The 23,586-nt window shown below is 40.4% G+C and overlaps 1 protein-coding gene across 2 annotated transcripts in view; it reads right to left on the reverse strand.

The window, feature by feature from the left end:
* Positions 1-457: 457 nt before the first annotated feature.
* Positions 458-23,586, reverse strand: part of TEK (TEK receptor tyrosine kinase) — a 44,248-nt gene continuing 21,119 nt past the window's right edge. Inside the window, exons 4-23 of one of the 2 annotated variants that reach the window (XM_074855321.1) lie at positions 22,717-22,869; positions 20,449-20,580; positions 19,116-19,256; positions 18,295-18,423; positions 14,468-14,622; positions 14,044-14,185; positions 13,501-13,662; positions 12,556-12,690; positions 11,490-11,783; positions 9,905-10,204; positions 9,255-9,412; positions 7,819-8,029; positions 6,811-6,921; positions 6,296-6,486; positions 5,785-5,898; positions 3,931-4,001; positions 3,321-3,361; positions 1,996-2,092; positions 1,432-1,531; positions 458-1,322 (exon numbers count right to left, since the gene is read on the reverse strand). In XM_074855321.1, the coding sequence (XP_074711422.1) occupies positions 1,248-1,322; positions 1,432-1,531; positions 1,996-2,092; positions 3,321-3,361; positions 3,931-4,001; positions 5,785-5,898; positions 6,296-6,486; positions 6,811-6,921; positions 7,819-8,029; positions 9,255-9,412; positions 9,905-10,204; positions 11,490-11,783; positions 12,556-12,690; positions 13,501-13,662; positions 14,044-14,185; positions 14,468-14,622; positions 18,295-18,423; positions 19,116-19,256; positions 20,449-20,580; positions 22,717-22,869 (2,912 nt within the window). In that variant the 3' untranslated portion in view covers positions 458-1,247. The other variant, XM_074855322.1, reaches the window with a different exon arrangement.

The raw sequence follows: 23,586 nt of genomic DNA on the forward strand, positions 1-23,586 counted from the left end.
TACTCTGCTGTGATATACCTGCCTTGTGACCAACCAACAAAATACCCACCCATAAAGTATCAGAAGGGGAAACCTTTTTCTCTTTCTCTCTCTCTAGCATCTTCCTCCAAGTCTTGGGGGGTGACCTGATACACCCATCTAGAAAGTCACTGTAATGTGATATTCAGTTATGAGCTGGCAAGTCATGGGGGAGGGTGAGGGGAACATATGTGAAAAGCATGAGTTTAGCAGATATGTGAAGTTCAAATAGAGTAAGTCCACAGGATCCCATATGGTTGACTTGATACCAGAGGCTCAGGCCAATCCTACCTCTATTTGTCTAACCAAAGGACTAGAAGATCTTTCTGGCAGGCCAAATGTCATTGTTTTGAAGTATTTAAGTACAGTAATTTCAAGAGGCCATACCACACTACAGACTGCATAAGGGATAAAATAAGCAAAAGCAAGTAAGCTCTGCTTGTATATAATAGGCAGTAATTTATAATTATGCAGTGAAATTATTAAATGAAGTACAAATTGAATAAGGCTCATGTATATCCAGACTAATTGTAAAAATGTGTTTTATATGTAGTATGTTCCTCAATCCTATGCTTTATAATTGCCGTATAACTGCCTTCAATAGCTTGAAACACTTCAAAATATATGCATATTTTGCATATAGGCAAACACTGACTGTTAAACTGGACAATGAAAGAGCAATAGCATGCCTTATATCTCACAAGTGTCAATAGAATTTTTGAACAGATCATTTCTACTAGCTCACTTTTACATTCAAACAGGAGTCTGAATTATCCTTGGTGAGCATATTGGATTGACATCTGCTTGCAACACCCATTGTCACATTGAATTTAGCATTTTTGTTTAAATCGCAATGAAATGTCTATGAAATACTGCTACCCACTTTGCTATCAGTAGCCCTTGGAAAGTATCTAAAACATCTAAGATGGCAATACGTAATGCATTACAATATGTATGTATACACTATATCTACACAACTAGGAAAAATGAATACTCTGCGTGTGAAGCAGCAGATTTCATGACTTTAGTCTATTCCTACTCTGAACAGTATATACACTTCTGTATTACTGTGTGATATACACATACATATCTGTAGTAAAACAATATTACTGTATTATATACAGTTAGAGCTATACAGAGTTCTACACAGCATGTCACATTTTGGGCTCCAGCAGACTGAGTTTTGGTTTTCTTCAATGCATCATTGATGAATGAGGATTTCTCCTGTCTTAAGCAGCTTCTTCAGCGGAGCAATCAATGCCTGCATAGGTAAACTTCTCGTATAGGGTAGTATTCACATAGGTCTGGGAAGGAAATAAACAGAAAGTGTGATGCAAGGTGCATTACCTCAAGAATCCTAAACTCTACTGAAATTATTCACAGCCTAATTCTTTTCTAGGGATTCATTCTTACCTTCCTTTCTTCTAACATCCTGTTCAGTGACACCAGTATCTGAGCAAATGATGGTCTTTCATATGGTTTCTCTCTCCAGCACTGTCTCATTAGGTCATACCTTTAAAAATCAAACACCAACATTTGATAGTTTAGGTACATAGGTTAAAGCTACAAATTCATATTTATTGGAAGATTGTGCACATTCCATTTTTCAAAGGAAAATGGATTTATACATAGCTGGAGTTTTCCACAGCTGGTTGCTGTCTGAAAAGAATTTTCTTTTTCTCTGGAATAATCAAAAAGCTCTCTTTGAGCTAAAGCCCAGCCATGTTGTGTAAAGAACAGGATATCTGGCAGGAGCAGAGAGCCTGGGAAAGGGTTCATGACAAATAACAGTGCATGCTGGGTACAAAAGAACTTAAGTAATATTTCCACTTATGCACCTTTCTTAATTTTTTTTTAAATGTATTTTTTGTGTTTTCCTGAAAAAAATGTTTGTTTTCTTCGTTTCTTGCAGACATCATTTCCTATAGCAGATGTTGATTATTCTGTTTTGGTTTTTCTGCTGACACAGTTACTCACACTTCATCATCACAGTTGAGAGGCTTTTCCAGTCTGTACCCTTGAGGCAGTTTTTCATAGAGTTCTGCACATGTCATTCCACAATATGGTGTTCCACCTAGAGCAGAGTTTAGCCATTGTCATGAATACAAGGAGTTTTTAATAAAAGAAAGCTTAATTACATAACAGAATTGAAAAAGAATGACTGAGTAGCAAGTAAATTAGTCCAGTGTTAGGGAATATTTTGCAGCTACATTTTTGTTGTTAATATTTCCATACTGCTTAGTGCACAGTATTGAAGAGAAAAATAAAAGCAAATGTAAATTTTTATCATCTGTTGAGCTCCCCTAAAACTTTTCTACAACCCTGAGGGCCTGCATCTGATTGCATTTGAACTGGTTTTGCAATACCCTTGATAACAATCGAAGCTTTGTTTTTACAATAGCCTTGATGGTAATGAAGTCATTCCTTCATTAGCATGGTACTAATAAGATCTGGTATGGATTCATGGAGCTATTACTGTCACAGAATCATCTAGGTTGGAAAAGACCTTGAAGATCATCTAGTCCAGCCATTAACCCAACACTGACCGCTCTCAACTACACCATATCCCTAGGCACTATGACAAGCCAGTTTTGCCCCTTTTTGCACATGTTTGGTTGCTTAGACTCTTGATTTTCCACATTGCAGTGGGTTAGTTCCCATCCATATCTAGTGTAAATCCATTCAGCAAGGAAAGCTGGGAACAAATTAGAAAGCAAGAGTTCATGATTAGTCCAGTACACAATGTGCACCTCAGTCAGTATGCATCTCTTGGCCAGGAGACCACGGGGCACGCTCCAAGGCAAATCCTAAAGGCTATGTAACACAGTCATTTTGAATGGTTTGTGGTTGTATCACGTATATGATGAATAGAGGTCTGTGCAGAAATGAACTCTAAACTTTATTTGAAAACAAATTTTCAAAAATTTTCCTCAAGAATACTTGGAGTAGATGCTTGTCATTCTCCTCCCCTCCCCCAAATCATTAAAATATGTCTTGATTTAAAACTCAGGAAGGCTGAGGAAAACCTACCCATCAAACTCAAAACATATTGGATTAGGGATACATATTATATGATATGCTGGATTTTATATTTAGATATGGCCTAGGTTTTACAGTGCAATGAAAACACGGTTTTTATGTTTTTCTCATTTCCAAGCATACTGAAGCTAAACAAAATGTAGTAGAGTGAAACAGAAAAATTGAAATACATTGTAAAGAAATAAATTTTTAACAGACGGAGTGAATGGAGCTGGCTTGGCTCAGATTGATTTATTTGTGCAGTACAAAATTCAGCTACTTACCTAAACTAACAATTTCCCATAATAGAACACCGTATGACCATCTGCAACAGAGGGATATTATGGAGTGCAACAAGAACGCAACAGAATTTCATATTTTAAAATGGTAGATAGTTTTGCTAGTATTCAGAGAATGCTGAGAAGTGTGTGATACATTCTTTTATATTTTTTTAAGTTTTGTATAATGATAGAGTTCATAGAATCAGAAAGCAGGAGTGACACCTTTAGCAAAATTAATTCACTGTGGGGTCATCAACTGGAGTCCTTTACTAGACTGTGAGCTCTCAGCAAATAGTGCACAATTGTTTCTAATCACTTCCAATTTTCTGATTAAAACACTGAGTTCCTTTGGGTCTCCCAAGGATTCATCGGGTTTCTGATTTCAAATGAGAAATATAACTAAGGTAGTGGCCCAAATCCAATTAGATTGTGAACACAGAACTTGTTCAGACACTGATGATGAAATAAAAGTAACTTTTTGTAGTGGGTTTTACTTTGCTTCCATTGCTCACTTGAGCTGACACGGCTACTGTGTTTTTTCAGTTGAGTCAAACTTTCCTTGGTACTGAAAATTTTTTTTTATTAAAAAAAGAACACTTGAAAACGTACTTACACATCACTGTTTGTGGTGTAAACACTGTAATTCAACGATTCAATTGCCATCCATCGCACTGGAAGCCGTCCCTGGAAATTATTTCATGACAGTTTATTTGTTGGTGGTTGGAATAGCAATACTGCGATTTATACCCCAACAATTGTTCTGTGTGTTACCTTAATGAAAACTGACTCTGTGCAAGTAAGCTTTATCAAATAAATAAACTTATTTCTTTAAGTTGTGCATTTACTTCCCAAAGGGACTGTTCACACTTGTGCTGGTTTTTTATGCAGGGTTTTTGGTAGCAGGGGAGGGGGCTACAGTGGTGACCCCTGTGAGAAGCTTCTGGAGGCTCCCCCCACCCCGCTCCAATTTGGACCTCCTCTGGCCAAGGCTGAGTGACTTTGAGGAGGAGTTACAAGAAGGACACCTATGCGAACACCAAGGTCAGTGGAAAGAAGGAGGAGGAAGGGGGGTGGGGGGAGCACTAGTGCAGAGGCCCCCTCCTGTATTCCGTGGTGAGAGGGCAGGGCCACCACCCTGCCACCATGGCGGTCACCAGAGGAACAGAGACTCGCCTGCGGCCTGTGGAGGACCCCCGGGACTGTGTGGGAAGAAGCAGCACCCGTTGTTGTAGTTCAGCACTGGGAGGACTGCAACACGTGGGGGTGACCCACACTGGAGCATCTCAAGAAGAATGCATCCCGTGGGGAGGACTCACGGCGGAGTGAGTTTGTGGAGGACTGTCTCCTGTGAGAGGGGAACCATGCAGAGCAGAAGAAGAATGCAGGGGAATGCTCCCCCCGCCTTGGAGGGAGAAGCAGTGGACTGACTGCACCCCCCATCCCCTGCCCCTGTGCCACTGGGGGAGGAGGTAGAAATACCAGAAACAAAACTGAGCGTGGGAAAGAAGGGAGGGGTGGGGGGAGGTGTTTTTAACATGTAATGCTTCTCACTGTCCCATTCTGTCTGTAAAATGTCCTTACCGGTAGTGTTTTGAGTGACGTACTTTTTCTTCCCCTAACGAGCCTGACTTTTGCCTGTGACCATAATGGGTGAGCTCCCTCTTCCTGTTCTTATCTCGATTCCTGAGCCTTTTGATTCACTTTTCTTCTTCCCAGCACTGGGGGAAAGGGGTGAGTGAACGGCTGCATGGTGCTCAGTTGCCCTCTGGGCTCAAACCATGACAAGCTAATAGAAAATTTATCCAACCAACATCAATAGGAAACAAAAGTAATTCCTGAATGATGTCTTATGATGCCTCTAACCAGTCCTGTTCCTTTGACCAGCTGGTGGTGTTCCTGGTCTATAACTGTATGATGCTTATTACACATCTTCTTCTTTGAGATCTTCCAAAACATTAGCTCTGGACAGCTGTTTTTTCATCTCACAGATGCTGACATGCCTCTGGTTACCATCTTGCTAACTTCTTGCTAACCCTGTTCAATAGAACTTAGACCAACTTGCCTCAGTTGGACAAATTCTGGTACAAAAATATTATTTGCATAGCTGTACAGATCCACATGCACATATCCTTTTCGTATGTCAAATGTATATTATATGCTTTTTCATAGTACATTTTTACTAAATATCATAACTGGGTGCAAAGTAGTTATTTTACTGCCATCCATATTCATATAAATAATTTTCAGTTACATTGTATAATATATTAGAAACATGGTAGAGGATTTACAAGTAATGCATGTATATTAATAAGCACCATATAAATATTTACACATATTAATATATAACATTTAAATAATCAGTTCTGAAGTACCCATAAGTTTAAATTTTTGTTCATATGAAAACACAAAGGAAGAAACAAGACAACAAAGAGGAAAACAGACTGTATCAGTTTGTTTTGAGCCTTACCATGGTCTTCTTAACATAAACTTCTTGACCTCTTGATAAGCCAAAGTCAGCTATTTTTGCAACATAATTTTCTCCAACCAAGATGTTTCTTGCTGCCAAATCTCGATGAATAAACTAAATTTTTTTTTAAAAAAGGAAATCACCACAGCATCTATGAGCTTTACGTACTTTATGTATATTATTTTAGTGCTATATTGAAAATTGCAAACATTCAGAATAAGAACTAAAAACAAAAGAAACGGCTTGATGTGTCACTACCAAGAACATTTTAAACTTTATCTGAAGATTAAAGCAGTTAGCTACCATGTTGTTTGTAAGTTTTAATGCCTCTTTAATGCCTCTCTTGAGTCCCTGTGACACAGTATTTGATAGGGCTAAGTGAACACAACAAAAAAAAAACCTCATCCAGTGGGAGCTATAGAAGCTAAAATTAAAATTGGTTTCATTAAAAGGCATAGTCCCTGAAAAATGAATTGCTGTGCTTTCAGTGGGTAGAGAGTTGAAGACTGACCTGTTTCTGGCTCAAGTAGTCCATCCCTCTAGCAACGTCTGCTGCAAAATGCAGAAGTTGCTGAGAGGAAAGTGTAGATGCAGTACTGTTGGCAATAGCAAATGCTGGATCTGTCTCTAGCACTCTGCTTTTCCGAAGGAAGTCCAGTAAATTTCCATGGGGAGCATATTCAATAGCAAGATAAAGATATCCTAATGAAACATCAGATAGTGAGCGTATCGCAAAGTAAAAGATGGTCGGTAACAGTATTTGGACACAGACTGCTTTGAGTGAAAGAGAAATAAACATAAAACAGACGAGGGCAACAACAAAATTGAACCGGAAAATTCCTAGGTGCAGGGAAGAATTTAGAGCTATTGATGAGCATCATTTCTGAAGGATTAATGCAGGCTTGTAGATCTAAAATGTTGCAGACAGACCTGCTCATGAGCTGGTGTTTCTGTGAACTGTATGGGCTGTACTGTGGGGGGTTTTTTAACATTTTTTTAAAGTACATGTATTCAAAAGCATCTTACCCCGATGTTCACATGCTCCCAAGAGATTTATGATGTTGGGATGATGGCCAAGTTTACAAAGAACTTCAAGTTCTCCAGCAAAGTCTCTGTGATCATCTTTTGAGGCATACTCTGAAAATCAAATAAACATGCATTTATATTTTCCTTTGAACTGAATAACCATATTGTGGGGCACTACTGCTTCGGCCCCAATAGAAAGAGAAAAACTAAGATACATTCATATTTACTGAAAAAAGTAGGAATTTCCAATCAAAGAAGAGAGAACCTAATGTCTGTAGCAGCCATCTGCAGAGAAAGAAAGCATCTCAATATACCACATCACTGATTTGAGAATGTAAAATGTCGTAGCAGATCATATGAAAACTTGTTGCCTAAAAATATTTCCATACGTGTGCTGTCAATTATTTCTGCCTGCATGCAGACCTTGGCTCTTTTTTAATTGATCATAATATTTCAGAATGTCTCCCAATTTGCCTAGTTAATGATCTAGTCAATCGCAAGACAATATGTACATTCTTGCAGTATCCTATATATTGTAGTTCTCTCTGGACTGTCGCAGTCATGCCCAATGAATACAAAGAAAATGAGTGATCCTCATATTATGTATATACATAGATGCATAGAAATACAATTTTCCTGGAGTGACAAAACAAGATGAACAAATACTGTGCCCCAAGGCTAGGTCTGTGCACCTCTCTCTGTTAAATGAATGTTTTAATGGCTCCCACTTTGCAGATGAATTTACACATGAAGTTCATACTAACCTATGAATTGAAAAATACATAATAGTTGATTATATTGACAGTTAAAGAAAAGTATAAAGCAACTTGACCTTGCAGAAATACAATCTTTGCCAAATTTTAGCCTAGTGACAGCTGATACAATTTCGCTAGCAACTTTTAATATTTATTTTAGCTTTAGAAGAGGTCTAAATTCTTATGACAGCGAAACACTTGGAACAATCAACAAAGAAAAGTCTTTAGTCTCAGAGTCTCCAATCTCTATTACCTTTCATCCTTTTAATCGCAGCATCCATGCGTAAGCCATCTTTCTTAATGCGTGCTTTCAGGACTTGCCCAAAGTTACCTTCCCCAATCACATCTTGAAATTTTATGTCATTCCACTCAAGAACTGGATAAATAGTGGGATCTGGGCTGTTCTTGGCTTTCCTGCTCAAGGTGAGAGTACCTGAGTTAAACTGTACAGCTGGCTCTTCCCTCTGTAACAGAGTTAAGCAAATGACATTAACAGTGATTTCTACTTTACTGAGGAATGCTCTGATTACACTCACAGAATACATGTGTGCTCACTCATGTACACACACACAGAGCCTGACCCATCTCTTGCTTATGCAAGAGTGAGTATAGTAGACAATTACACCTGCTTTAGACACTATCTGCATCAAGCACTTCTGCCCAGATCCACAAAATTAATCAGGCTCCTAATTTATGCATAAGTACCTTTGTAGACCTAGGCCTCCTGAACAGTTTTATATTGAAAGATGAAGGAGATGGGCAAAAATAATTCAGTAAAATTGATCTCAAAACCAGTTTTGTCTCAGGCTCGAGGTCTATCCGATATTGGGCTTGACTAAATCATGTTCTGATCAGGCTCAGTAGGAAGATTGAGGAAAGAAGCAGCAAGGAAACAAAAGAGAGAGGAAATGATCTTCCTCCATAACCAATGAGACATCAGTTACATATTTCCACAAAAGACCTCTGTGGGAAATGTTTCAGGACAAGGAACAGGAGCTATTCTGTGTGACATGGGGACTGATTATGTTTTTGGATGAGCTCCCTGGCCCCCTGTTTATGAAACAACCTATGCAGAGCCATATGGAGGAACTCTTTAGTCCAACTTCATTCTGCTTCACAGTTTCCCCTCTGAAGTGAGAGAACAGCACCAGAAAGCAGAGCAATGAAGAGACTACATCAGGATACAAATATATACATGCATATATATGTGTGTGTGTATATATATCCCCATAATGTTACAACCTTCAGCAGTTTCCTCATAGCCAGAACTATGATGTTGCCATCAACTGATTCCTGTCCCCAAGTTGAAAAGCCATGATGGAGCAGTTATTGATGCTCAAAAGCAACATTAAAAAGTATTGTAGTTTTCATAATCAGGCACAAATTCATAGAGGGTCCTACATTCTGTCTGGCTCAGTACTCGTCATGCACATGTGCAGCAAAGCAGAAAAGGGAGAAGGATAAATGGTGTGCAACTTTTTTCAAGCAAGACTTTCTACCTCATAGCCTGTAACTGTGATTGCTTTAGCTCCGAGGTCACTAGCAGATAAGCTTTACAACAACAATACTAATTGCATGCATGAAGAGAAGACAGTATTTGGAAAAGCCAAGGAAAAAGAATTGGAAAGAACAGGAAAAGATGCAGCCAAAATTAATAACTACACTGACACAGGAAAGCTGGAAACCCACCACCACATTTTGGAAAGCCTGAGCCATTCGGCGCTGGAAGTTGGCTCGCTTTAACTGCAGCATGATGAGAAAGGCCAGGAGGATTGTTACACAGGTCATCCCTGCAGAACCAAGGATAGCAATAAGCAGCATTTTGCCTCCTTTTGATTCATATGGGGCTGTTGAGAAAGCACATAAAGAGTTCATAATTATTTCCAGCAAATTCTGAAAAAGCCATGAACAATGTATAGCCTCTTCTGTCTTGTAAACTGTATAAAGACATAGAGATACATCCCTTTGTCTTCCAGAAATGTCACAGACATTGGATGCTCTGATTTTCAGATACATGAGTACCTGCAGGTCGCACTGAATTCAGGCAGTGCTGAGCTGAGGTCACATTCAGTGATCTAATAGTCCTATTATACGCAGCTCCTTTAATTTATGAGCTGTTGGGCACTTTGTAGTGGATACACACAAATGAAGCATGTTGTCACTTCACCAGTGTCATGCAGTGAACGGAGAATCAAATTTTGGTGATGCTGTGTTGTGTGTCAAAGTTAAGAGCAAAAGAAAATTAATATTTAAAAAATAATATTATTACCTTGCCTTAGCTAACTAGTTTATACCCCCGGCCCTGGTCTGTGCAAGTCCAGTGTGTTGGAACAACCAACCTTTAGTTTCTGGAAGAGTCTTCAGTTCAAATGATGTGTTTGGGTTGCTCAAGCCAATGTTGTTCTGAGCATTAATCTGAACCTGGTAGACAGTGTTTGGCTCAAGGCCCTTGAGATGGTATTGAGTAATGCTGGTGTTCTTTATGATAATATCGATGTGGTTGTACTCAGCCTTGCCATAAATTTTGTAGCTGATGATGATGGAGGAGATGGAATGACCCTCAGCAGTTGTCCAAGAGATGACTGAGGATGTGTCTGTGGTGTTAGAAAACCTGATGTTGTATGGTGCAGGAGGGATTCCTAAGAACAAACAGAAACACACACAAAGTGTTGGAGTGTACTTCCACCCCTTTCTTCTTCCTGCAGTGAGCCAAACACTTTCCTCGGTGCTTTTGCTGTGCTAAACAGAAGCAGGATTTTGTTGACAAGCTATGATAACTGAATGCAATAGTTTTATGAACTTGATGTGCTGTTATCCATATTGCAGTACTCCATACTTCCAGCAGAAGTTGGAGTGGTATTCAGTATACTGCCGTCTGTGGATGATGATACGAATTCTCTGAGCTGTATGCAGGTACAACATAACTGCTTTCAGATTAATGCAGAAAAAATTAATTTCCTTCTATACTGAATCATCATTCCCATGTGATTCCCATTTCCCGTACCTTCACTGCTTCAGGGAGCAATTCCCTGTCAAGATACAGGCTGTTAGAAAGAATGGAAATCAATACCAACATTTCCACAAATTTCATCAGAAAACCACCAGCAGGGGTGAGTGCTAGTGGTGACTAGTAAGCTAAGTACCTTCTCCTGAAAAACAGTTCCCTTATGTTTTTCTTAGTGCAGTTTGGCATCAGAGCTCAGGAAACTGTCCCATGACAGCCATTGATACTTCTGTTAATACAGGTAGGATCTCATAACGGGCCTCCTCACATGACCTGTAAGGAGGAAGAAGCCCACCTTTCCAGTGTGTAGTATGGACAGTGGCACCCATCAGACATTCAGATGGACATCTGTTCAGATGGTACTTCATTCAGATAGGGCATTTGTTGTAGCATTATGAAAGGAACTACACACAGGGAATTCAAGGGCAGTCATTGGTCTTCAGTGTAGCACACTTAACTACTCTTTGCTCACAGGGGTTTTACCTTGCACCATATCTCCTCTTCTTTAACTACAATTTCTGTATTGACATAGCTGAATTGTGGGGCCTGAGTGGTTTTTTGGAGTAACAAAAGAACCTGACATAGTGAATTCTGTGGGTTCATCATTATAAGGAGGGAAAAAATGCTATGTGTGTCAAAGCATGAATCACACTTCAATGAAAATGTGGATTCCCAAGCTTTTAATTTGTTTTTCCTGTTTTTTTTTTTTTAAACTCATTATTAGTTCCTAATAATTTCCAGCATAAGAATTTCTTTGGACGCTGAGCTATCTTCATAATAATAGTAATAACAATCACAATTGATCATCAGGAACCGAGTGTTACCAGAACAAAGGATTACATTTAACGTAGTCATTAAGTGACAATCAATCTGGGGGAAAGAGGAAGAATTAAACAGAAGGATGTGAATCAGCTACTTACTGTCGCTGAAAGTCCATGCATACAGATAGTTACTCCATTCTCCTTGGGACCTGGTGTTCAACCGTACCCTGCACATGTACTGCTGTCTAGGCTCAAGATCTTTAATGATCAGGGTGGACATATTTCCTGGCACTTGAGTAATAACACTGCTCTTGTCACCGTTGTCATTCACGCTCTTCCTTTCCACTTCAACACGAATATCATCCTCTGTCCTCAGTGTTAAAGGATGCCATGACAAATTCAGTGATGTCATACTTTTTGGAAAGAGAGTGAGACCTTCTGGTGGAGGAAGACCTTGGAAAAGCCACAGTGAAACAGGGAAAAACATTTCATATCTGGTATACAAGCTAAAATAGGAGTACCAGTTTTTCCCCACCACTTGCCCTAGCTTGGGGTGACAAAGGGTAACTCTCTCCGCCACCCCACCCAATTTGACATAAATTACATCTTAGAGGTGTTGATAGTCCCAGAGTATCTTAGCAGCAGCTGTTGTGTCAACAAAAAGGTCTGTTCACTGAGCTGGTGTTGCAGATGCACTTTTTAGACATGAGAAGACAGGTCTTTTGCTCTCTTGTTAGATAGTTCCTGGTGCAATTCTCATTTATTTTGTATGTCTGTATTCAGTTTGGGCTGTATCCTCAGTGGGATAAAAGTTTTTCTGCTTGTTCAGACATGTTCATTTTTAAGGTAAACTGATCTAATACTAAGAGGAAGGACTGATCTTGTATTAGGAAGAAGGAGTGGTGTGCAAAAGAAGTGATTTGTATCTCCAACTCTGCTGCATAGCCAGCCGAAATATGTAAATTCTCCTTTCCCAGATCCCCCATCTCTAAATCAGGGAGAATAGTAGCTCTGCCTTTTTCTGGTTTTCTTCACCTCTAGTGGTTTTGTTTTGTGTTTTTCCTTGTTTTTTTTCTTTGCCTGGGATTATTTTGAAAGTCTCTACAGAGTATTCAGGACCAGTCTTCTTTGCTCAAATGAAAGTGTTCTGGCAGGTATCAGGGAACAGACCATAGAGAAAAACAGCTGAAATAGCCTTTTGTGAAAAGCCAAGATGACAGCTTACCAAGAGCAGCTGTTGTGAAACTAGCCTGTGGTCCAGGATGGCCTTCCCCACCTTCCCCTTGTCGACTCAGCTGAACACAGAACTGATATTCTGTTTTTGGTTCCAGATTGTCCAGTCTTTTGGTTGTGCCTTTTACTGACAACAAAAGGAGAAAACAAAGCCATAGATCATGCTGAAAAATGTTAAGGAAGAAAAGGTTTGGAAAATGTTCCTGAACCACTAACTATGGAAGGTAAGATACTTTTGTTCCTGGTTCACCAAGATAACCTATTTAGAAGTATAAAATACTTATTTTTAAGTTGACCTCCAACCCAGCACAAAAGATGTTCCCATCTGCCCTTCCTTCAGGACAGAACAAGACTGGTTGCTTAGGCAGTGTGCATTGTGTATGCAGATCTTGGGTTATCCTGAATTAGTAACAATTGTTTGTTACTTGTTAAAGTTCCTGTAATGTTTCCTATAATATTTTAGGCCTTGATAAAATGTTAAAATGGGGCTGGAAGGGGTCATCTAACTCACAAGCAGGCTTCATTTTGCTCATACCATTCCTGATAAATATTTAGGTAAGATATTTGTCTCACCAGAGGGCACAATAGACATGAAGGAAGATTGTAGATGCTCCAGGACATCTCCATACTGCTCACTACTTTTGAAAACCTGTTATTTACATGGGAGTATTCAACAACTGGGCCCAACACTAAGTACTGTTTATCTTACGGAAGGAGAGAGAAACCCCTTGGTTACTGAAATATACACTTTTGACTATGTTGGTGTACCACAATAACATTATGCAGTGATATACAAAGAATCACGCATCAAGTCATAAATGATTTAACTTTTATGCATTGTAGAGTCTTTTGAGTTTAGTCAAGAGCAGACAGCATATTATGTTTCAGCATGCAGCTGAAGTTTGTGTTTAAGGGGGATTAAAGAATGCCCTCTTACCTTCCACAGACATCCAGGACTGATAATGTTTTGCTGGCTTGTACAGGAGTTTTGTTGACACAACAGGTCCATCTCCAAGATGTAACTCAGCATTGATATCAATTATGAGAAAATTATGTCCGCTGTCTGTCAGCCTTGGGGCATACTGTGGCACAGGAGGAACTGAGCAAGAATGCAAGTATTAAACCAGCCTTTTAATTCCCTATATCAGTAAAACTCTGGTATCTTCCTAGATCTACAGGAAAATGGGAGATGTTCTTCAAAAGTCTTACAAAGTAGACAGGGGTTTATACCCTAAAGCTGACAGTTTAGATCTTTCAAAAAACCCTTGGGCTTTCTTCTAATCCTTACCATCATACTTACTTTTTCAATACACATAATTAGTATGTGGCTTATAAAGGGTTTCTGTTCATATTCTGACTGTAAATATTTATTCTGACATTTTCCTGCAGTGCAGAGAACAGAAAGCTCTGCCATGTTAGAGTACAAAGCTGCCCTTAAATGTACAAAGACAAAGACATTTGAAGAGATTCATGCTTTTACCTTTGACTGTAACTTGAAATGGTTTCTCTGCCATTCCTGCTACTGTCTGCACACTGCAGACCCAGGTTCCTGTATCACGGGGCTGGATTCGATTAATTGTAAACATGGCTTCAGAGCGATTACTGGTAACAATTAGGGCAGGCTGAAATGACAAAAGATGTACAGGGCCCGAAAAATGTGGGCATTTAGGAATATTCCCATGACACTTTCTCACAGTTTAGGAACGTATCAGGAGTTTAAGTGATATCAATAGAAAGGGTCTACAATGGTCAATTCCACAGTTTCATATGTGCTCGTTGAGTTCATGAAGTATCTCAGAATATTGAAATGTCACATTATATTTGAAAACCATAGTGTGCATTAACTACAGATGAAGTAATTATAAACATTAGAAATAATAGGAAGCAATTAATCAGGAGCCTACCCTTAGGACAGTTCCATCTTGCTTCAAAAGTTTAAATTCTTCAGATTTAGGAAGTGGCATCCCAGTTGCTATACAAAAGGGCTTGAACTCGATGCCAGAATTGAGTTCTACAGGATCTAGTAAGTTTTCTATCTGAGGTGAAAGATCTGCTGAACCTACAGAAGATACATAGTATTTTAATGTCAGCCTTCAAACAGAACTTTAAAAAGGCAGCACCAAAACAGGTTTAGGTGTAAAATGAGCACAGGCAGCATAGGTGTCTGATTCTCCTTTTACTCATGCGGGCATATGCAAGGATCATGCTTACCAAGTCAGCACTGTTACATCAGTGTAAATACCATGTGAGAAGGAACAAGCCCTCTGTCCACTCTCCTTTCTTTTCCCCTCTCCTGTCTTTCTCACTGACATTCTAAGCACAGACAGTCTAGCTATGGCAAAATCATGCACAGATTTTGTAGTGAATGTACAGTATCGATTTGCTCTCCATTTTATCTGTTCATAAGAGCAGTCAGATCACAGAATCACAGACTCAACTAGGTTGGAAAGGACCTTGAAGATCATCTAGTAAAACCATTAACCTAGCACTGCCAGTTCCCATCTACACCATATCTCTCAGCGCTATGTCGACCCTACTCTTAAACACCTCCAGGGATGGGGACTCCACCACCTCCCTGGGCAATCCATTCCACTGCCTAATAACCCGTTCTGTAAAGAAATACTTCCTGACATCTAGTCTAAACCTTCCCTGGCGCAACTTGAGGCCATTCCCTCTTGTCCTATCACTTGTTACTTGGTTAAAGAGACTCATCCCCAGCTCTCTGCAACCTCCTTGCAGGTAGTTGAGGAGGGCGATGAGGTCTCCCCTCAGCCTCCTCTTCTCCAGACTAAACACCCCCAGTTCCCTCAGCCGCTCCTCATACGACATGTGCTCCAGACCCTGCACCAGCTTCGTTGCCCTTCTCTGGACACGCTCGAGTAATTCAATGTCCTTTTTGTAGTGAGGGGCCCAAAACTGAACACAGTAATCGAGGTGCGGCCTCACCAGTGCCGAGTACAGGGGTAAGATCCCTTCCCTGTCCCTGCTGGCCACGCTATTGCTGATACAGGCCAGGATGCCATTGGCCTTCTTGGCCACCTGGGCACACTGCTGGCTCATGTTCAGCCGGCTGTTAATCAACACCCCCAGGTTCCTCTCTGACTGGCAGTTCTCCAGCCACTGCTCCCCAAGCCTGTAGTGCTGCTGGGGGTTGTTGTGACCCAAGTGCAGCACTCGGCATTTGGCCTTATTGAAACTCCTACAGTTGGCCTTAGCCCATCGCTCCAGCCTGTCCAGGTCTCTCTGCAGAGCCTCCCTACCCTCGAGCTGATCAACACTCCCACCCAACTTGGTGTTGTCTGCAAACTTACTGAGGGTGCACTCGATCCCCTCGTCCAGATCATCAATAAAGATGTTAAACAGGAGTGGCCCCAAAACCGAGCCCTGGGGGACACCACTCGTGACCGGCCGCCAACCGGATTTAACTCCATTCACCACAACTCTTTGGGCCCGGCCATCCAGCCAGTTTTTTACCCAGCAAAGCGTGTGATCATCTAAGCCTCGAGCAGCCAGTTTCACCAGAAGAATGCTGTGGGAAACGGTGTCAAAGGCCTTGCTAAAGTCAAGGTAGACAGCATCCACAGCCTTTCCCTCATCCAATAAGTAGGTCACTCTGTCGTAGAAGGAGATCAGGTTTGTCAAGCAGGACCTGCCTTTCATAAATACCTGCTGACTGGGCCTGATCCCCTGGTTGTCCTGCATGTGTTGTAAGATGGTACTCTGGATGAGCTGCTCCATCAGCTTCCCGGGCACCGAAGTCAAGCTGACAGGTCTGTAATTTCCTAGATCATCCTTCCGACCCTTCTTATAGATGGGCGTCACATTGACCAGTTTCCAATCTGTCGGGACCTCCCCGGTCAGCCAGGACTGCTGGTAAATGATGGAAAGCGGCTTGGCGAGCACCACAGCCAGCTCCTTCAGCACCCTCGGGTGTATCCCGTCTGGTCCCATAGACTTGTGTGTGTCTATGTGATGTAGCAGGTCACTGACTCTCTCCTGGATTGCGGGGGGGTCGCTCTCCCAGTCTCTATCATCTGGCTGAGGGGGCTGGATTCCCTCAACACAACTAGTCTTGTTATTAAAGACTGAGGCAAAGAAGGCATTAAGTACCTCAGCCTTCCCCTCATCACTTGTTACCAAGTTTCCTTCAGCATCTAGCAGGGGATGGAGACTCTCCCTGGTCTTTCTTTTGCTACTGACATACTTATAGAAACATTTCTTGTTATCTTTGATTGCTGAAGCCAGATTAATTTCCAGCTGGGCTTTGGACCTCCTGATTTCTGCCCTGCATAGCCTCACAGCATCTTTGTAATCACTGTGAGTGGCTAGCCCCTTCCTCCAAAGGCTGTAAACTCTCCTTTTCTCCTTGAGTTGCAGCCACAGCTCCCTGTTCAGCCAGGGTGGTCTTCTCTGCCGCCTGCTCCTCTTAGAGCACCTGGGGACTGCCTGCTCCTGAGCCATAAACACTTCCTTCTTAAAGAGTGCCCAGACTTCCTGGACCCCTATACCCTTCAGGACCGTCTCCCAAGGGATCCTGTCAAGCTGGTGCCTAAACAAGAAAAAGTCAGCTCTTTGGAAGTCCAGGATGTCAGTCCTGCTTAGCCCTTTCCTGGCCTCTCTAAGAATAGAGAACTCTATTATTTCATGATCGCTGTGCCCTAGTCGTCCTCCAACCACCACATCATCCACCAGTCCATCTCTGTTCACAAGGAGGAGATCCAGCAGGGCACCTTCTCTGGTTGGTTCTCTCACCAGCTGTGTTAGGAAGTTGTCCCCCACACATTCCAGGAATCTTCGGGACTGGTCCCGCTCTGCTGTATTGTATTTCCAGCAGATGTCTGGGAAGTTGAAGTCCCCCACAAGAACAGGGGCAAGCGATCGTGAGATTTCACCCAAGTGCCTATAGAATATTTCATCCACCTCTCTGTCCTGGGTGGGTGGCCTATAGTAGACTCCTACTACAACATCTGCCCAGTTGGCCTTCCCCCTGATTCTAACACAAAGACATTCCACCCTGTCTTCACTGCACTTGTATTCAAGGCAATCACAACAGTATAGTTTGGCTGGTTGAATCACAGTCTTATTTCTCTGCTTGCTTTTGCACTTGAAAGCTTTTACAAGTTAACAGTGGATTTGTCACTCTATTAATCAAGCAAGAATAATAGATGTTGAGTACATCTTGTAAAATACTGTGTGCAAACTTTGCCTAAATCCAAAGAGATTCTGAATGAGGTATGTTCATCTTTGCAAGCTTAACTCTCTCTCAGAGCGACAGAGCTGTTTTAAACTCTGGGGTTTTCTTGGTGTCTCAGTCATCAATTTCAGATCATGAGGCACATGGTATAGGAATGTAACCAGACGAATAAGAGGTAGGTAATGGTAAAGTACCATGACCCTATCCAAAAGCTGATCATGCAGGTAGGATGCTCAGCTTGTGTCAGTAATTGATATTAAGGTCAGTGTTAAATCCTATGGAGTAAGGTTTGAAAATCTACCTCTAATGAAAGCAAACTCAGATTAAATAATAGCATACCAGCCTGCTAAATGCAGCATATGGGGCAGAGTCTTAAAAACACTGTATTGCAATAAAGATGTACAGAAGTGTTTGGGCCCCTAGAAAGTAGTTGACAGAGCAAGGATACCAGCCTGGGGTGATAATGCTGTACCAGCATGAAGATCTGTTTCAGTTACACTGGGAAAAGCCATTTACTACCGTGTTACCTTGCTTTACCTTCTTTTTCACATTGCAGACCATGCCATCCAAGGGAGCAGATGCAGCCCTTAAATCTGTCGCATGTCCCTCGATTGTGACAATTACATTTGAGTTTGCAGTCCGACCCATAAAAACCAGGTTTGCATTCTGCAAGTACATACATTTCCAGTTAGTGTAAAGGTACTAGAAAATGTCTTCCACTAGTTTTCAATCTCATGCATCAATTCTCCAGTAGGGTTTACTTCCCTCAGTTGAGCTGAGTTTGAAACTATATGTATTAGCACTAAGTCATCCACAGAGCATCCTGAGAACACGCTATTGTCAAAACTTAGAGCACATTTGTATCCATGCCCGTCATTTGTAGACTAGATGCCAATGTGGAAGCTTCTTCAACCTCCACTGTTTTTTCACTTACACTGCAGTAGAGTCCAAAGGTTTCATCAGAGTTATGTCACCATTGAACACAATGACACATATTCATAAAGGAAGATGTGCTTCATGTCCCAAAGATATTGCAGTCTAATTGAAGTGGATAAGGCTGATTATGCTCAGTATTGCTCAGTTTGACTTGCAGAAATACAGCAGGACTATAGCTGTTAAAGGATTTTTAATGTCTCAGTAGAACATCAGTTCATTTTGCAGAATATTTTGAATAGTTTTCCACTTTACTATGTCCTTCTTCTGAGAATATGACATGGTCCTCTGAGATGGGTAGATACTATTATCCCTTTTACAGAATGTAAAAGATCCTGTCTTTTACTCTCCTCTGTTAGTTCTCGTCTGTATTTCCATGTGCAGCATGCTAAGGACTCCACCATTCCTCATATTTTTTACTATACCTTTATCACATTCTAGTCCCATCCATCCTGTGGCACAAGAACAACCATATGGATCTGGTAGACAGAACATATAGTTTCTGCAGCCATAGTTTTCTTTACAGCTCTCTTCACATGTTTTGCCAAATGTATTGGCTCCACAAGCTATTGAAGGGAGAGAGGGAAAGAATAGCTTAACAGCATTAAGTCCACAAAAGAACTAATGCTTCTAATGATACAGCTTTAGGCAACAGAAAACATTAATTAAATAAAAAATAACATTTTTACCATTCAGATACCAGATATATTAACACCCATAACAACTTAAGGAACGGCTGCATGAATGGGTAAGTTCAGGCAGCAAAAACAAACTTAACTTTCTCCCATGTGAGGATCCATCAGCAAAGCACCCATTGCTCTGGGTATGTGGGACAGAGCTTCAGCAATAAATACTCTTTATAAGCCTTTTCAATATAAAATGGACAAACAGTGCCATGAAAACCAAATATTCTTCTTAGACGTCAGTGCATATGAAACTGCCAAGCTCAAGGTTTTGCTTTTCTGATTAGTGCTACATAAGAGTGGTTCAGATGTCAACTATTCCAATAGCTGAGCTGAATAGCTGAAAACTCTAGAGTTTTCAGCACTGCAATTCAGTCAAAATATTAGGATACATATTTAGCATTGAACCCAAAAATTGGTTGGAGACATTAGAGCAATGTGATGTCTGCTGTAATTCTTACAGAATCCAAACTGTCACAGACAGACACAGATATGCACACCAGGCATATACTGTTGATATGCCCCTGCAGAGAGAGATCACCCTGTGAGCATGTCAGCAGCTTGTTCAGAAGTAGCCAGGGAATCTTTAACACAGGGCTTCATTTCCCAATTCCAGTTTATCCTTCAGATCTCCTATTCTACCATGCATTTAACAGCCAGTCAGTAACTTTGAGCATACTGATTTAAGGGGAATGACAGAACAACCCAGGTTGGAAGGAACCTCAGAAGATCATTTGGTCCAGCCTCTTGTGGGAAAAGGACCCTAAATGTGGTTATCATCTAGCACACTGTCCAAGTGCATATTGATCCAGAAGAGCTGGAAACATTCATCTTCCCTTGCAATATAATCTCTACTAGGAGAAGAGAGGGAGAAGTTAAATCGTAACTACAAGAACAGCCTTACTAATTCAGACTTCATGTCACCCAACACTGTCCTGTGGCCAGTACTGGCTGTAAATGCTATAGCTATAAATAATAAACAAGGCTAATCCATCTGATGCTTCCCTCAATAATCTGCAATTTCTGCTACTGAGAAGAAATTAATAGGCAATCTGTGAAAATAATATTTGCTTACCTTTCTCACATGTTTTTCCCATAAAACCTGGAGGACAGATGCATTCCCCAGTATCTTCATGACAAATGCCATTGTTCATGCAGGAAGGGCAGTGGGAGCTACAGGAAGGGCCCCATTTCTGAGCTTCACATCCTTTTATGGAAAAATATAATGACATATTTGTTGCCTTCTTATTCAGTAACCAATCAAACAGTAAAATTCTTATTAATTAAAACAAACAGTAAAATACATAAAAACATCCATAAGGACGCCTTAAAACCCCAGCCAAATGACCTAATGTAAGGAATCACTTTTCCCATTGTGGAAATGCTTCTATTTCTGGATCAGAACTGCTGCATAGTATGCAGTAATATTATGTAACACCTTCAGAGAAGGAACTGACAAAGTCTTCTTTTTGAAACTAGAGATAGATTTTTTTAGTTTGTAAGAATAAGTTTGGAAGTTGACAAAGATATTATATTTAAGATTTCAGTTCTTGTAACAGGGATCAAAGACCTACGAAAGGTCCAGGCTTCACCTGGAGCTGACCGTACTGGTAGTAAACCAGCAGGACCAAGTTTGACATCACTGGTATTGTACCAGCATTTGGCAAGTCATGATTTTTTTCAGTAACAATATTTTTCTTGAAAGTTCAGTAGACAGTTCACATCTGTTGTATCTTTACTGTCTTCACAGGTTCTTCATAACACAGATCAATCAATGGATGACCTGTTTCTGGAATAAATGGACTAAGACCAATGAGTTGTCTTAATGGCTGTCATGATTTTCTTTCCCACTTTAAAAAGATACTACTACCGTTAATCCTGCCAGTGAGAGTTTTGATACTAATTTAATATAAGCACAGCTTAAGCTCTAAGCAAGTATATATGCTTCATCATGCAGATGCTTAATCTAACACTACAAGATGCAAAACTCTTTGAAATGCTTTTGAAATCAGTGGGAGCTGATAGGACTCAATAATTTTCAGTATTTGATTTTTAACAATGTTTCCTACATCACAGAAGCTGATCTTCATGCCTTCCTCTAGTGTAAAGCTAGGACTGAGAAGATAATAAACTGGAAACTCCTGAGGCAGGCTCACTAAAACTGAGTAATCGTCTTGGATCAGCTTTTTCAGATTTCAGCAAGCATTTAATGAATCAACATGGCACTTGGAGCTCTATCTCCTCTTTCTCCCGGAATTAAATTCTTACATGTGGATACTTAAAAAAAAAAGCTTTGCTAAAAATCATTAGTCTGTGTCTACAATGCTAATTCAAAGAAAGACAGGACAGTGTTTGAGCAGTGGCATGTAATCACCCATTATCTTTATTGTTAGCGTGCTCCCTATTGCTCTCCCAGACTATGCCCCAGGAGTTTTCCCAGTAGGCAAGATGGGCAAGACAAAAGCCTATTTCAAGGCAGGAGGTAGAATTTATGGATAAGTCTTCTGCTGTGCAGCTTGGTACTCAAGTATAGACCAGATCTTGGTTTTATTTAATAAGGTGGTAGTAGCTTCAAAATCTAAATTTGGGGCATTGTATTGATTCATTCGCGACTCCTGGAAGTATCCTGTGGATATGAGCAAGTAAAATACATTTTACCATCAGAAATATTTTCTCCATGATGTAAGATATTTGAACAGCCATTTATTTTTACAAATCAGTTTTATATTTCTATCTAAGTTAATAGAATACAATTTTCTCTATATCTGATGAAAATGGACATAGCAGCATGAGCTAGAAGATGTGTAGAATACTTAATGGAAAATATCTGCCTGCACTGTAAACTGGTCCTGTCATCCACTGGGAAGTGAACTTTAAGAGCTAACTAAGGCTGGGGTAGTTTGTAGGATTACAATAACGTATGCCAAAGATGATAAATCTTAAGATAAATGGGGTTTATCCTAAGATTTATCTCCTGAGAGAACAGAGACATTTGAAAATTGCTATTTTGTGCTCAGACCCACATCTCGTATTCATGGGAGTGCCACCTTCTTCATTCATACTTACTCGGTGTTTGAAAAGCTGAGATGCTGAGAAAAGAGATAGCTGTTTCAGGAATAGCTAAGATGAATTGAACCTAAATCTGAATTTTTTTCTCTGTCAACTGCTTAAATCAGTATCAGCTTGTACCAAAGATCCTTGGGAAAAAATTTCTTCTGACATAATCTGATGGCAGCTTATGATAAGAAAGATTTTGGCCCTTATTTGGGCACAGTATAAGATTCATTCCAGATTCATTATGACTTTAAATAATTAATCGTTAGCACACATTAATGAAACTTACGTCTTACAATAAGCCTTGTGTAAGCAGAAGTAAAGAGATTTCCTCCTATATATCTGGCAGAGTAAACCCCTGCATCCTGTGGTTGAACTTGAGGATAGGAGACTTCCAGCTCCCCGGGCACTTCATGCCTGGGCACAGAGTGGATGAAGGAACCTGGGGAAGGAGCACACAGGTACAACAGACAGAAGTCAGTCACCTTCTACAGACAGAAGTGAGTTTGCTTTGGTTACTGAGGAAGGACAGCTGGGATGAGCTAAGCTTCAGAATCTATTTCTTAGTTATGAATTTTCTGACAGCTCTTTAGATATACTAGTTTTGATAATTGGAGAGGTACAAGTAAAAAGGAAGGTAGATCTTGAGATTTATTAGATGAATGGGACAAACAATTTCGCGTTCATCTTTGCTTTGCAGGAATGTTGCTAAGAGTCTAGTGGTTATAAGTGTTCATTTTATTTCTTGGCCTTTTCTGAAGTGAGAGGTGACAATCTATAAGAAGTCTAGTGTAGCTGGAAAGAGTCAAATAACAAATGCCAGCCAGGTCCTATTTAATCCAAGAAGCATAAAGATGTATTCAGCAGACCAAAGCAGGAAAAACACAGCACAGCTTTATCTTTTCTTTCCAGACGTAACATGTTTCTATCTCTTCTATCTTTTTTTCACCAAGGGAGCTTTTCTATGATATTCTAGGTTTGCTGTAGTTGGTTGGTCATACATGCTTGCTAAGTAAGGCAATAGCATTTGATCTTCTCCCATCCCTCTGGATCATCAAGTACAAACATTTGAACATTGGTTGCTGTCAAAGAGAAGTTGCATCCAGTGGACTGCAGGACCCTTGGGAGTCCTTCCACTCCATTCTATTAGAACAAGGTT

This window comes from Strix uralensis, chromosome Z, assembly GCF_047716275.1.
Source record: "Strix uralensis isolate ZFMK-TIS-50842 chromosome Z, bStrUra1, whole genome shotgun sequence".
Taxonomy (NCBI): Eukaryota; Metazoa; Chordata; class Aves; order Strigiformes; family Strigidae; genus Strix; species Strix uralensis.